Raw genomic sequence first — 13,612 nt, 5'->3', positions numbered from 1 at the left:
TTTAAAGAGAGCAGATCCTGTCCTTTACGATCGTCTCAACGCCTCCGTCTTACAGTCACTAGTACAGAAATGCTCACTTGTGTCGCACCTCTTGTGTCGCGCTTGAAGAGAAAGCGACACAACAGAGTAACTAGTGTCGCGCGTTCTATAAACGCGATACAACTAAGTATTTTGTGTCATCACTTGTGTCATTCTTGAAGAACGTGCGTCACAAACGAGTTACTTCTTGTATCGCATGTCTTACAGTGTGACACAAGAGTAAGCTTGTGACGCGCCTTTTACCAAAACGACACATTTCTTCATATTTCTTAAAATACTAAAGAATTAAAAAAAAGGATGAAAATCAAATAGCCTGTACATAGGATTGAACCTCTAACCAAGTGAAACACCATCGAATGTCTTAACCATCTGAACCCACTTTATTCCTTATTAACCATTCACTAATTATAACAAATAATATTAAATTTTTTTAAATATTAGAATTTTTACAAAATAAATAAAAGCAGAATATTTTCTCCATCTGTGCTTCCATCGCGGCCAACCCATTTTCTAGGGTTTTATTTTATCTCCCCCCACTCCACTCCATCGCCGCCAACCTCCTCCGCAAACCGCCACCTCCACCTCGCACCGCCACCTCGCACACCGCCGTTCGTATCTCCGGTCATTCCACTTCTCACGGCGCCGGAAACAGGGAGTGGCTTCTCCACCGCCTCCTCCACCTCTCGATCTCCACCTCTTCTGCACAAAATCTAAAGGTTTAAATCTTATAAACAGAGATGCAGATCAAAATCTAAAGGTTTAAATCTTATAAATAGAGATGCAGATCAGAATCTAAAGGTTTGATGTGCTCATGAGGGATGTCGGATCGGAGGAACACCTAATTTCTAATCTGTTGAGGATTTTAGAGATTTGATTGATTGAGAATTACTGTTTCATGATCTAGGGTTTTGTCTTCGTGGTGGGAATTAGGGGATATGTTCTTAATTATGTGTGCTTTAGCGTAGTTGCCTTGTTGAGACAATATTGCTGCAACATATGTGAGCCGGTAAATTGATTGTTAGTATCTTTTCTCGTTATGATTTCTCGTTGGGTCCATCGAGTAAAAGACATGTATTAGGCGAGCCTACTATTTTGATGTTGGAGTTTTAGACGAGCCTCTTGATGGATTTGATCAACTTGGGAAGGTAACTTTCGTATAAATTGTACATTCAATCTAGCATCATAAACTTATAGTCAAAATACTATAATGTGTATGTTCTTTTTTTTGCTGTTATATACTTATATACTCATATAATACAAGGAGTTGCTTGGCCATGTTTTGTATTGATTGAATTTTTTATTGATTAATTATTATACATATATAATGATTTTCATATTGGAACGATTTTCTATTGGCAATTTACAGAATAATATGGAACTTTCTTCAATATGCCCTCAAAGTTGAAATCTGTGAACTCGTATCCTTTACAATTGAATTCTGAAAAGGTTTCCAAAATTGGATCTTTTTGCTGTCAATATCATGTATCCATAATCATGATGTTGTGAATGTTTTAAGAGCTATTATTTACACATTTTCACATCGTGTGTACAAATCTCTGCATTAGGTCCTTTGTATATTTGGTGAAAGAAACATCATTTTCCTTCTAACTATCTATTGTAGGTTAAAATGATAATGGCGACAAACCGACCTGATGTTCTTGACCCTGCACTTCTACGACCGGGCCGCTTGGACCAAAAGATAGAGATTCCATTGCCAAATGAACAATCAAGGATGGAAATTCTAAAGATTCATGCAGCAGGCATTGCAAAACATAGGGAGATTGACTATGAGGCTGTTGTGAAACTTGCAGAGGTAAGTCAAATGGTGTCCTTTTCTTGTTTAACGGATCAAGTGATTGATGCTAATTTTAAAGATTGCTGCAATTATGTCAGGGTTTCAATGGAGCTGATCTCCGCAATGTTTGCACTGAAGCTGGAATGTCAGCAATCCGTGCAGAACGTGATTATGTTATCCATGAAGATTTTATGAAGGTAAAACTGATCTGGGTGCCTTAATTAGTGTGAATGGGTTTGTAGAATGTGGTATTGATTTAGATATGGGGGTGTTGCAGGCTGTAAGGAAGCTTAACGAGGCAAAGAAACTGGAGTCAAGCTCACACTATAATGCAGATTTTGGTAAGGAGTAGAATTCCATTTGATTTGTTGGAGCCAAGGAGTAAATGGCAGTGCATTTCTTTATTTCAATGCACTCATCTTATGAATATTTTACTTATATTCATGTCATAGTTTAGAACTCTTGTTGTTCCTCACTGCATCTCAACTACATTTGTTGCTCAATTGGATATTATATGTAGCTATTTAGAGATTTTTATTTTTCATGCTTATAGTAATATAACCATGTCTTCAGCTCTGCATTTTTTTTGTCATTACACACTTGGAATATATAGTTTTATCTTGTCTTTTACAGTGCTATTAGATTGGTCTACCAATCATTTTGAGAAAAATTAAAACATATTGGTTGAAAATTATGATTGATTAAAGTAAAAATACTAAACACATGGGTTCAATTTTATGTTTTTTATTTTTTTTCCTTTTTTGGCTTACAGAGTTTTGTATCACGGTATGATTCTTGTGTGCTCGGATTATAATTTTCTAAGCTTTAAATTCTAAGAACCGACAATAGCATTATAGTTGGAACCTATAAATTAGTGTTCTTTTATTTGATTATGGAGAATAATCATTTGCAATTGGAACTTGAAGGTATGATAGAAAAAAAAACAGTTTTGTAAAGCTACTACTACTATGTTTGATTTTAAATGCATTGATAATGGTCTGGTTACGCCTATATCCTGCATTCATATTATAGTAGGGCCCACTTGCTTAAGGAACCATGACATTTTTTTTACAGATTGTGTAGAAGAAATTGATGCACAGCGGATGTTTGGTTATGCTCTTTTCAAGGATGGAAAACATACCCAACTTGCTTATCCCTTGGAAAAGTTCCATTCTGATGTAGCAGGAAGGAGCTTTCACAATGGTCGTTTTATACAGAGGATGCGGGAAAAAGCTGCATCTCTGGCCAGAAGGTTCCTTCTATTTCAAATGGCGAAATGGCAAGCTATTTGAAGAACGTTGTGGCTCCTCATGTATATAATTTGCTTGCAGCATCCACTAAGAAATTGTGTAGCCTTACTTTTACCCATTGCAATTTTTTGTTGACCACAAATTAGAAATGAAATTCTAAATTATTTTTATGGTGTCTTGGACTGAAGTATGTAATGAATGTTGCACATTCCCCAAGAAATATATGATTCTTTTGTAGCAAATGACGTAAATTTTATGCTAGATGCTGGAAATTTTTTTAATTTTTTTTTTAAAAAATATCAATATTTTGCGTCGCGCGTGAGGAAGGAGCAATACAAAGTGTACCAGATTAATTGGGGAGCTTGTGTCGTGCACCCTTGGAGCGCGTCACAAGAATTATCATATGTTGTGTCGCGCGCGTTACAAGTGCGACACAACAGATAAGTATCTTGTGTCGCATCCCTGTTGTGTCGCACAAAAGTGCGACACAACAACCTGAAAAAGTGCGACACAAGTGAGCATTTCTGTACTAGTGAGTGGATATATGGTATCATTTCTCCTGATCTCCTTCTTTCCATATTAATCAAAGACGACACTACGGTACAAGCATAGCAACGGTTGGAGGCTATATTTCACGATAACAAAGGTTCTAGGGCAACCCAGCTCGAAGAAGAATTAGCTGCTCTCTCCTTTGAGAACTTCTCAACCGTGGATGCATACTGTAACCACGCTAAATCTTTGTTAGACAGACTCGCTAACATGGATGCTCCGGTACCGAACAGCCATCTGGTACTAAAATTAATTGGAGGCCTTCCTGAAGCTTTTGCTGGCACTATTGATTACATAGAATCAAGATCCCCTCCCTCAATTTAAGAATGTTCGGTCACACCTCAAATTGGCCGAGTTAACGATGAAGAATCGAACAACTAAGGAAGCAACTAGTTCGACAGCCCTTATTGCCACGGCACACCGCAACCACACCGCTGATGACCACGGTGGCAGCTCCTCCTCCAACCCAATTTATTCTGTCTCCGGCAAGCAGCATCCTAAACACAACAAACGACGGCCTACAAATCATAGCCATGGAAAGGGTGGTAATTATCATGTGAACAACCGTTACAATGGCAGCAGCGGGAATAATCAGCTGCAGTGGCAGTCACGATCGGTGCAATTTCCGCAACAGTGGCAACCATATTCACCATATCCTCCATATGGATCGTGGGGGCCTGCTCCTCTGTGTCCTTATCCCACAGCCCAATGGCCTTCCTGTCCAGCAAAGCAGCCCAGTGTCCTTGGGCCCAGGCCACAGCAAGCCCATCATACCTCTACTACCTCCTCACAAGTTGGTTATGCTCCAACAGACATCGAGACAGCGATGCACACTCTCACTGTATCTCCCCTAGATGCTAATTGGTATATGGACACTGGTGCCACGTCCCATATGACTTCGGAGCAAGGTACACTCTCATCTTATTTTAATTCGAGCAATAGAAATCATCACATTGTTGTTGGTAATGGACATTTAATTCCTATTCATGGTTATGGAACGACTACCTTTCCCACTACCACCCCACATTCCTCTTTGAACTTAAACAATGTTTTGCATGCACCCCAGCTTATCAAAAACCTAATTTTTGTCCGCAAATTTACAACTGCTAACTTGGTCTCTGTTGAGTTTGACCTGTTTGGTTTTTGTGTGAAGGACTTACGGACGGGCACGAAACTTATGAGATGTGACAGCAAAGGGGACCTATATCCGCTCACTGCCCTCACTAGACCTCGTTCACCTCCGCATTCTGTTTTTAATGTTTTGTCTTCTGATTTATGGCATAGTCGTTTAGGACATCCGGGAGCTAATGTTTTAGGTTCTCTTAATAATAAGCATTTTATTGAATGTAATAAAACCAAACATTCTTTTTGTACCTCTTGTCCGTTGGGGAAACAAATTAAATTACCTTTCTCTCATTCGAAGTCCTTTTCTGCTTTTCCTTTTGACATAGTCCATAGTGATCTTTGGACATCTCCTATTGGTAGTTCTAATAGGCATCGTTACTATGTGCTATTTCTTGATGATTTTAGTAAATTTTTGTGGACTTTTCCTATCTCAAAGAAATCTCAAGTATACTCTATTTTCACAAATTTCCATTCTTATGTCAAAACACAATTTAATCAGAACATTAAAAATTTGCAATGTGACAATGGCAAGGAATTTGATAATGGTCCCTTACATGTGTTTGCTCAAAACAATGGCATAAAATTTCGTCTCTCTTGCCCACATACCTCTCCTCAAAATGGTAAAGCCGAACGTCACATTCGATCAATTAATAATATTATCCGGACCTTACTTGCACATGCCTCGATGCCATCCTCCTTTTGGCATCATGCTCTTGCTATGGCCACATATCTTCTTAACATTCTTCCCACTAAAGTATTAGGATTTTCATCACCTACTCAAATACTCTACCAAACAGACCCTACCTATTCTCATCTACGGGTCTTTGGTTGTATATGTTTCCCCCTGTTCCCATCAACTACCATTCACAAATTGCAAGAAAGGTCCACTCCATGTGTGTTTCTTGGTTACCCACTTGACCATAGAGGATACAAGTGCTATAACTTGTCTAGCCGAAAGATTTTTGTAGCCCGTCATGTCATATTTGATGAACAAACTTTTCCCTTTTCCAAATTCCATTCTCCTCAACCTGATGCTTATAATTTTATGCAAAATGGACTATATCCTTACCTATTGCATAGCCTGCGTACTGCAGGCCCAACTCCACCCGCGCCTCCACCGTCCCCTCCTCCTTCTCCTACTTCTGCTTCTGGCCTATCTTCCCCTTCGGCCTTATTTCGCACCCCACTTCCTCGCCTGATCAGGCCCTCGCCTTCAGGCCCTTCTTCCTTACCCACTAATTCGGACCCTTCTTCCTCACCCTCCACTTCAGGCCTGTCTCCTTCACCTCCACAGCCCATACAACACTCCCTTGTTAGTAGCATTTGACCCACAAACCCCATGCTTTATCGAATGACCACACGAGCACACAATGGTATTATCAAACCAAATCCCAAATACTCCACTAATTTGAACACAGAGACCACTATTTCTATTTCCCCACTTCCCAAAAATCCCCTAGGTGCGTTTCGTGACTTGAATTGGAAAAATGCCATGATGGATGAATATACTGCTCTAATTCAAAATAAAACATGGGAGTTAGTACCACGTCCTACTAATGTTAATATTATTCGGTGTATATGGATTTTTTGTCATAAAAAGCGATCTAATGGTTCTTTTGAGAGGCATAAAGCTCGTCTTGTAGGTGATGTTCGGTCTCAGCGGAAAGGGGTCGATTGTGAGGAAACTTCTAGTCCGGTGGTGAAACCAGCATCTATTCGTGTTGTTTTGAGTATTGCATTATCTCATTCTTGGCCTATACACCAACTTGATGTGAAGAATGCCTTTCTGCATGGCAATCTCAATGAAACAGTGTATATGCATCAACCAATGGGGTTTAAGGACCCAAACTTTCCAGATCATATGTGCTTACTAAAGAAGTCTCTTTATGGTCTCAAACAAGCACCTCGGGCTTGGTACCAGCGGTTTGCAAACTATGTTGCCACCATTGGATTCTCATAGAGCAAATCTGATCATTCCCTCTTTATCTACCGTCGGGGCTCCGATATTGCATATCTCCTATTATATGTTGACGATATCATTCTTACGGCTTCCTCTGATTCTCTTCGCAAGTCCATCATGACACTTTTAGCTGCCGAATTTGCAATGAAAGATCTTGGTCCTATCAGCTATTTCTTAGGTATTGCTGTTACTCGTCATGCAAACGGCCTATTCTTATCTCAGAAACAATATGCTGAAGAGATCCTCAATCGGGCCAGCATATCATCTTGCAGTCCATCTCTGACGCCTATTGATACAAAACCGAAGCTTGGTGCTTCGCAAGGTGAACCGTATGCCGATCCCACTAAGTATCGACAACTTGCTGGAGCCTTACAGTACCTTACTTTTACGAGGCCGGATATCTCCTATGATGTACAACAGGTTTGCCTTCATATGCATGATCCTCGCACCGAGCACATGACCGCCCTCAAGCGCATTCTGCGCTACATCCACGACTCTCTTGATTTTGGTCTACATCTATACAAGTCTCATGTCAGCAGTCTAATCTCGTATACAGATGCGGATTGGGGCGGATGTATGGATACTCGACGCTCCACCTCTGGTTATTGCGTTTTTCTCGGCGACAACTTGATTTCATGGTCTTCTAAACGTCAGCCCACTCTTTCTCGATCTAGTGCTGAAGCCGAGTATAGGGGTGTTGCAAATGTTGTTTCTGAATCTTGTTGGCTTCGATGCCTTCTTCTAGAGCTGCACTGCCCTATTCAAAAAGCAACATTGGTTTATTGTGACAATGTGAGTGCGATTTACTTATCAGGTAATCCCGTCCAACATCAGCGCACAAAGCACATTGAGATGGACATTCACTTTGTCCGGGAGAAGGTTGCTCGTGGTGTGGTTCATGTGCTTCATGTCCCATCCCGGTATCAAATTGCAGATATATTCACTAAAGGGCTTCCGCGCGTACTTTTTTGATGATTTCTGGGACAGCCTCAGCGTTCGACAACCTCCCGCTTTGACTGCAGGGGTGTGATAGATATTATATTTCCATTTGATATATTTTATTGTATTTCATTAGTTATCATGTACAGCTAGCATATCTCCTAAAATCAAGCCAATTGTATAATTAGTTAGCCTTTGATTACGCCAACAGTAAGGTTTGCTTTGTATATATATTGTTCACTGTACATCAAATAAAGGCAGGAGATTGAATTCCAACAATGAGTTTTGTTCTTCTGAATTTACATATGATGTTAATAACTGTCACGATTAAGTTTTCTAAATCTGTAAAAACGCCGTAAAAATATAAAGATAAAAAGTATAATTTAAGCCTCTGAACTTTACATGTTTTAAGAGTCAAACCCTGATCAATTATTTTTTCACATTGAGTTATGATCATTGATTTTTTTATGGATTTGCTCTTATTTAATTTTTCCGTTGAGTTTGGACCGGCACGCATTTTTAGGACGATTCGGCTTATTGACGTGGACAAATAAAAATAAGAGTTTATTGACTAGGATAGGTAGAAAGTAAAAAGTAATAAGAAATAAGAAATTACGGAAATTAATTTCCAATAGAACCAAATCGATCTTCTCCTCTATCATTTTGTGATTTTCAGCCTTAAAATTGCTAAATCGATCTTCTCCTCTTCCAAACTCGACGGAAAAGTTAAATAATGGCCAAATTTATAACAGAATCAACGATCAGAGGCTCTATATGGAAAAATAATTGATCATGAGCTTGAGCTTGATCTTTAAAACACATAAAGTTTAGGGGCTTAATTATACTTTTTGTCAAATATAAGATATATAAAACAAAAAGTTAATTTGTTTTGAATACATTCACGAATTACACCTTAAAATGTACATGGATCATTGTAATCAAGTTGGTCAATAGGTCACTTAAAACAAATTTAGACGATCAATTATTTTAAACAAATTGATGGAGCTAACGAGATATTTTATAAATTTAAGACCCCAATTAAACTTATGGGACAAGTTCAGGGACTATTAATGTATTAAGCAAAACCTTTTCTGTAAAAAATTTAGGGTAAAGTTCAAATAAAACCCCTGTGGTTTCACTAATTTTCAGATAAAGGACTCTGGTTTACTTTTTGTCAAAACGAGGATTGAAGTTTTTAACTTTAACAAAATAAGGACTTTTTCGATTGATACTATTAAAATCACCTTTGACGACTTCAAAAATGACATATTTTAAGAACTACTAATATTCTAAGCAACTTTAATTCTTCAACTTTTTTATTTTGAGATTGTTTAGATGATGTTTGGTAAAGAGAGTGAAAGTTAGTATTTAGAGAGAGAAAGTTCCAAAAAAGATGATTTTCGAAAATCGAAAATGTAGTTCCATAGAAAATATGAAATTGAACAACTTTAATTCATGAAAATTTTCATTTTCAGATCGTTAAAGATGGTTTTAATAGCATTAATCCAAGTTTGAAACCTCAATCCTTGTTTTGACAAAAAGTAAACCACAGTCCTTTCTCTGAAAATTAGTGAAACCACATGGGTTTTATTTGAACTTTACCCAAAAATTTATACTTAATGAGAAAGTTTTGTACTTATTTATAATCTATGGACCAATTAAACAATTCTTATTTCTTTCAACTTTGAAATTTGAGGCAATGAAACGAGCAGGCGTGTCATTAATAGTGGAATTGTTCTCAAGAAAAACGTTCTAACTCCCCATCTCTAAACCCTTTATAAGCAACTCTTCTGTCAAGTTTAATCGACAGAACTGAAAAATGGCTAAAGAGGAAGTTGTCGATTTGTCGGAGTTGGATTGGGTAACTTGTTTGAGATCAGCTGTTCAAAATGTAGATAAGGCTTTGCAAGCTGAATTCCAGATTCAATTGTCTCAGAAATTAAGCTTAGAGAAGGAAATTCTTGAGCTTAAAACGGAAAATAATGAGCTACAACTTGAGATGTCCAGATCTATCAATGATGCAGATATCTACCAGAGAAGAATCAAGGAATTAGATGCCAAAGTATTGAGTTTGGAAAAGGATTCGGAAAGGTTGAATAGATTGGTCAATGCTCCTCAAACTGTTATCCCCTCGTCACATAGCAAAGGTAATTCCAAAGTTACTGTTTTTTTTTTTTTCATTTTGTGATCGATAACATGTTCTGAGACTGTTTATTTTTGTAGGGCGTGAGTAATATTGTTAAATGGAAAAAACTGTTTTTCAGAAAGTTATAGGTTTGGTGTTTGTGGTTAAAATAAAACTATTTTTCATAAAGTTTAAGGTTTGCTGTTTCATGTTAGAAAAAAACTATCTTCCCAAATGGTTTAGGATTTGGTGTTCGGGAAAAACTGTTTTTTCAATAAGATGGTTCATTTTGAGAAAAACTGTTTTTCAGAAAGCTATCTGTTTGCTGTTTGTCGTTAAAAAAATTGTTTTTTCATAAAACTTAAGATTTGCTGTTTGATGTTAGAAAAAAACTATTTTTCCAAAAGGCTTAGGATTTGCTGTTTGAAAAAGCTTTTTTTTTTCAATAAAATGATTCATTTTGAGAAAAACTGTTTTTCAGAAAGCTATAAATTTGCTGTTTCCGTTAAAAAACTATTTTTTTAATAAAGTTTAAGGTTTGCTGTAAGATGATTCATTTAAAGAAAAAAACAAATTGTTAATATGAAAAACAACCATGAATTTACTAACAAAATATTTAAAACTCTCATTTTTAAAATTCATAAATTGAGTTGAATATTGAACTTGAGTAACCAAAGAGTTAACACCTTTGGAGTAGGCCTAGTGAAGATTTGGTGAAATTGAATACTGATGGCTCTTGCCTGAGAGATGGTAAAATTTGTGCTGGAGGAGTGTTAAGAAATGCAGGAGGCGGCTGGGTGTATGGATTTACTCAAAATTTAGGTAAAGGGTCTTCCTTTTCGGCGGAGCTCTGGGGGATTTATTCTGGTCTCAGATTAGCTATTAATCTGAGTTTGAAAAATCTGATCGTTGAGTCTGACAATATGGAAGCTATCAGAATGATCTCTGATATGAATACTACTTGTCTAAGTAGGAAGAACTTAATCAAAGGGATTAGAAGGTTTTGTTATTACTTCGAGACAATCAATTTCTGTCACATCTTCAGGGAGCAAAATAGGATGGCGGACCGTCTTGTAGAAGAAGGCCATATGAGGAGTCTGGGAGTGTCCACGTTCTCTTATCCTCCTAACTTCCTTTCTTCTCTTCTGAGTGATGATATGGTTGGGGTCGGTTTTCCTAGACTAATCTCGAGCTAAGTCTTTGTTTTTGTGGTGTGTTGTTTTTCCTTTCCTATCCTACCAAAAAAAAAAAAAAGAGTTAACACCTTTTTTTTTCCTCACTTTTGCAGGATTGGGTGTACAAGATATGCAAGCTAACAAGAATAAAGCACCATCAGAAACTGTTACAGCAATCAAATTGGAGACTGCCAAACGCGAAACACCCCAAAAGCGAAAGGTGGATGATTCTAGTGTATCCAAGGCCCAATGGAAGGGAAAAATGGAGAGGTACATACCTTAAAAATTAGTTCCATCTAGAACTCATAATTAAGTTATTGAATCTTTAGAGTTTTAAAGATTTGAACATTCATAGTTGGAACAACTAAATTTTGACTTTTAATTTTCATACACGTTTACTTCTTAATTAGTGACTTGTTAACTAAACATTTCATGTTTTTAATTAAGAACAAACAATCATAATGTGCATAATTTTTTTTTATCTACAATAATAAAAAGGGTAAATTACACTCATGCCCATTGGACTTCAATTCTTAATAGTATATACTTCCCTATTTTTCACTAAATGATTAATTGGTTAAGAATTGAAGTTCAGTGACCACAATGTCAAAATGAGTAAAGTATAGTAACCATTGTGTGTTGATATTTGTGAAAAGTAAACTTGGTTCGAGTTTTGTTATGTGAGGTGCCGTTGGGATGGACATAATGACTAATAATTTTAGTAATTAACTATTAATTTTCTTGTGGTGGATGGACATTCTAATGCCAAATGCAAAATTGAAATTAAGAATGATAACAAGGGAGAAATTTCTGATCAGAGCTCGTCCCTGTGGGGGGCGTCGTTGGGTTCGACGGGGGAAACTTCGATGCCAAAGTCAGTAGAGAATATGGAGAATAAACTGTATTGACAAAGCTTAGAGAATATAGAAAAGTGTGAGTACCTTGATAGCCTAGAATAGTAGGCTATATATAGTTGAGAAGTTCGTAACCTCTAGGTAACTAGAAAGTCTCCATTAATGCTGATTTAATGGCGGTTACAAGTTACTCTTAACCTGGCGGGTAAGACAATTAATGATTCATTTAATGATCTTTCATGGCCGAGCCGGCGGCCAGCCGTTACTGAGGCGAATGGAGAGATTCGCCTTAGAGATCCGCCAGCGGATCTCCTAAAGCCAATCCGTGGAGATCTGCCAGCCAGCTTCCTTTTAGGAGATTGCTACGTGGCATACTTAAGACGAATATCTCTTTTGGTCCTCATGATAATATCTCGATGTTATCAGAAACCCCTCTCTAAAATGCCTTTAAAGTCCTTTAGGGCTTTCGGACTTCTGCGCGCCGTCATATGCTCCCTCGTTAATGTGCACTCTGTTCAACGCCATTTGATGGCCGACACGTGTGGTGGCACACTGCCCTAGGAAGGTTCAAAAAACATTTTTCTTCTTTTAATTTCTCTTTCTTCCTCATTTCTTCATCTCTTTCTGCCCTCGAAGCGTTTTCCCAGAAATTTTTCAGAGATCCTACTCAAGCTTCTACATTTCCATGTAAGTGCATTTTCCTTTTATCCTGAATGTTTAGAAGTTCATCTTCATTTTCTGGGTCGACTTCTGAACTTTTTAACTCGACATCTCCTCCTAAGATTGAAGTAGATTTTAGTTGGACCACTTCATCGTCGGAAAACTCCCAATCTTCTGTAGGTGTGATTAATTCCGGTTTAGCTGAGTTCAATAACTCGGCGCGTAACCATTACCAGACTCGTTCCACCAGAAATTCCTCTTTCTTTTCTTCTGTTTCCGGTGCCGTTCCGGCCGGTGATCATTATCAGTTTCTGGGTTCAATGGCCACTTCTTCCTTCCCTGTTAGGAAAAAGAATCCTCGAGCGGAGTCCACTCCATCTCGTATGAGTGCCGTGGATCTGGCGGATCGCTTTCCGTGGATCAAAAATTACGAGACCCAACTCGCTGCTTCTCATCAATGTCCCTCCAATCCGCCTAACGGCTTCCTTACTATATTCTGTAGTCATGTGGAGAGAGGGTTTCGCCTTCCTCTTCTCAAGATGATGGCGGATATCCTCTCATACTTTGACATTGCCGTCAGTCAGCTACATCCTAATGGCTGGCTCGACATGGCCTTAGACTGCTATCTCGCTTCAAATTTAGGCATTGTTTATACGGGCCGTATCTTTAGAGCCTTTCATAAACCTTCCAAGAGGAAGTCGGAATCCTACCTTACATTTGCCAAATTTGGTGTCTACTCGCCTTTTTACGACAAAATGTCCAACGTGCATTGCTGGGATGAGAGTTTCTTCTATGTGAAGATAAAGGAGGATGAACCGTTAGGTTTTCCTTCAGTTTGGAACTCTCGACCGCTACATATGGCGGGTGACATGCGAATCTTAACAAGCAGTGATGAAGTGGTGGCGAATCTCATGAAGCAGATCAAGGCGGATGCATGGACTTATGCGGATGCCTTAGCCTTTATGATGAGTGACATTCCATTGATTCGCCGAGAAGAGGATCAATTTATTTATTCAAAAATTACTCAGTTTGATCAAGGTACCTTTCTGCTACTTCAGGAGTCTTGATTATTTTGATGTCTTCTTTGGCAGGGGTGTATCTAAGGCCAATCACGCTCTTGCAGAGACGCGCAGGAAGCTTT

The 13,612-nt window shown here is 38.2% G+C and overlaps 1 protein-coding gene across 1 annotated transcript; it reads left to right on the top strand.

Annotated features, from left to right (window-relative positions):
* Positions 1-514: 514 nt before the first annotated feature.
* Positions 515-3,326, top strand: LOC136210917 (26S proteasome regulatory subunit 10B homolog A-like). The gene is made up of 5 exons (XM_066002380.1): positions 515-1,184; positions 1,661-1,852; positions 1,933-2,031; positions 2,112-2,175; positions 2,909-3,326. Exons 2-5 carry the CDS (start codon positions 1,667-1,669, stop codon positions 3,124-3,126), a joined length of 567 nt encoding a protein of 188 aa, XP_065858452.1. The 5' UTR covers positions 515-1,184; positions 1,661-1,666; the 3' UTR covers positions 3,127-3,326.
* The last annotated feature ends 10,286 nt before the right edge of the window (positions 3,327-13,612 follow it).

The sequence above is a fragment of the Euphorbia lathyris genome, chromosome 1 (genome assembly GCF_963576675.1).
Source record: "Euphorbia lathyris chromosome 1, ddEupLath1.1, whole genome shotgun sequence".
Lineage (NCBI taxonomy): Eukaryota > Viridiplantae > Streptophyta > Magnoliopsida > Malpighiales > Euphorbiaceae > Euphorbia > Euphorbia lathyris.
This window is presented reverse-complemented; position numbering and strand designations above follow the sequence as displayed.

Bases quoted from the DNA above. Each gene is read 5' to 3' on its own strand.
- LOC136210917 (XM_066002380.1), top strand. From the start codon at position 1,667: ATGATAATGGCGACAAACCGACCTGATGTTCTTGACCCTGCACTTCTA. The intron at 1,853-1,932 runs GTAAGTCAAATG...CAATTATGTCAG, and splicing joins CTGTTGTGAAACTTGCAGAG to GGTTTCAATGGAGCTGATCT. The intron at 2,176-2,908 runs GTAAGGAGTAGA...TTTTTTTTACAG, and splicing joins ACACTATAATGCAGATTTTG to ATTGTGTAGAAGAAATTGAT.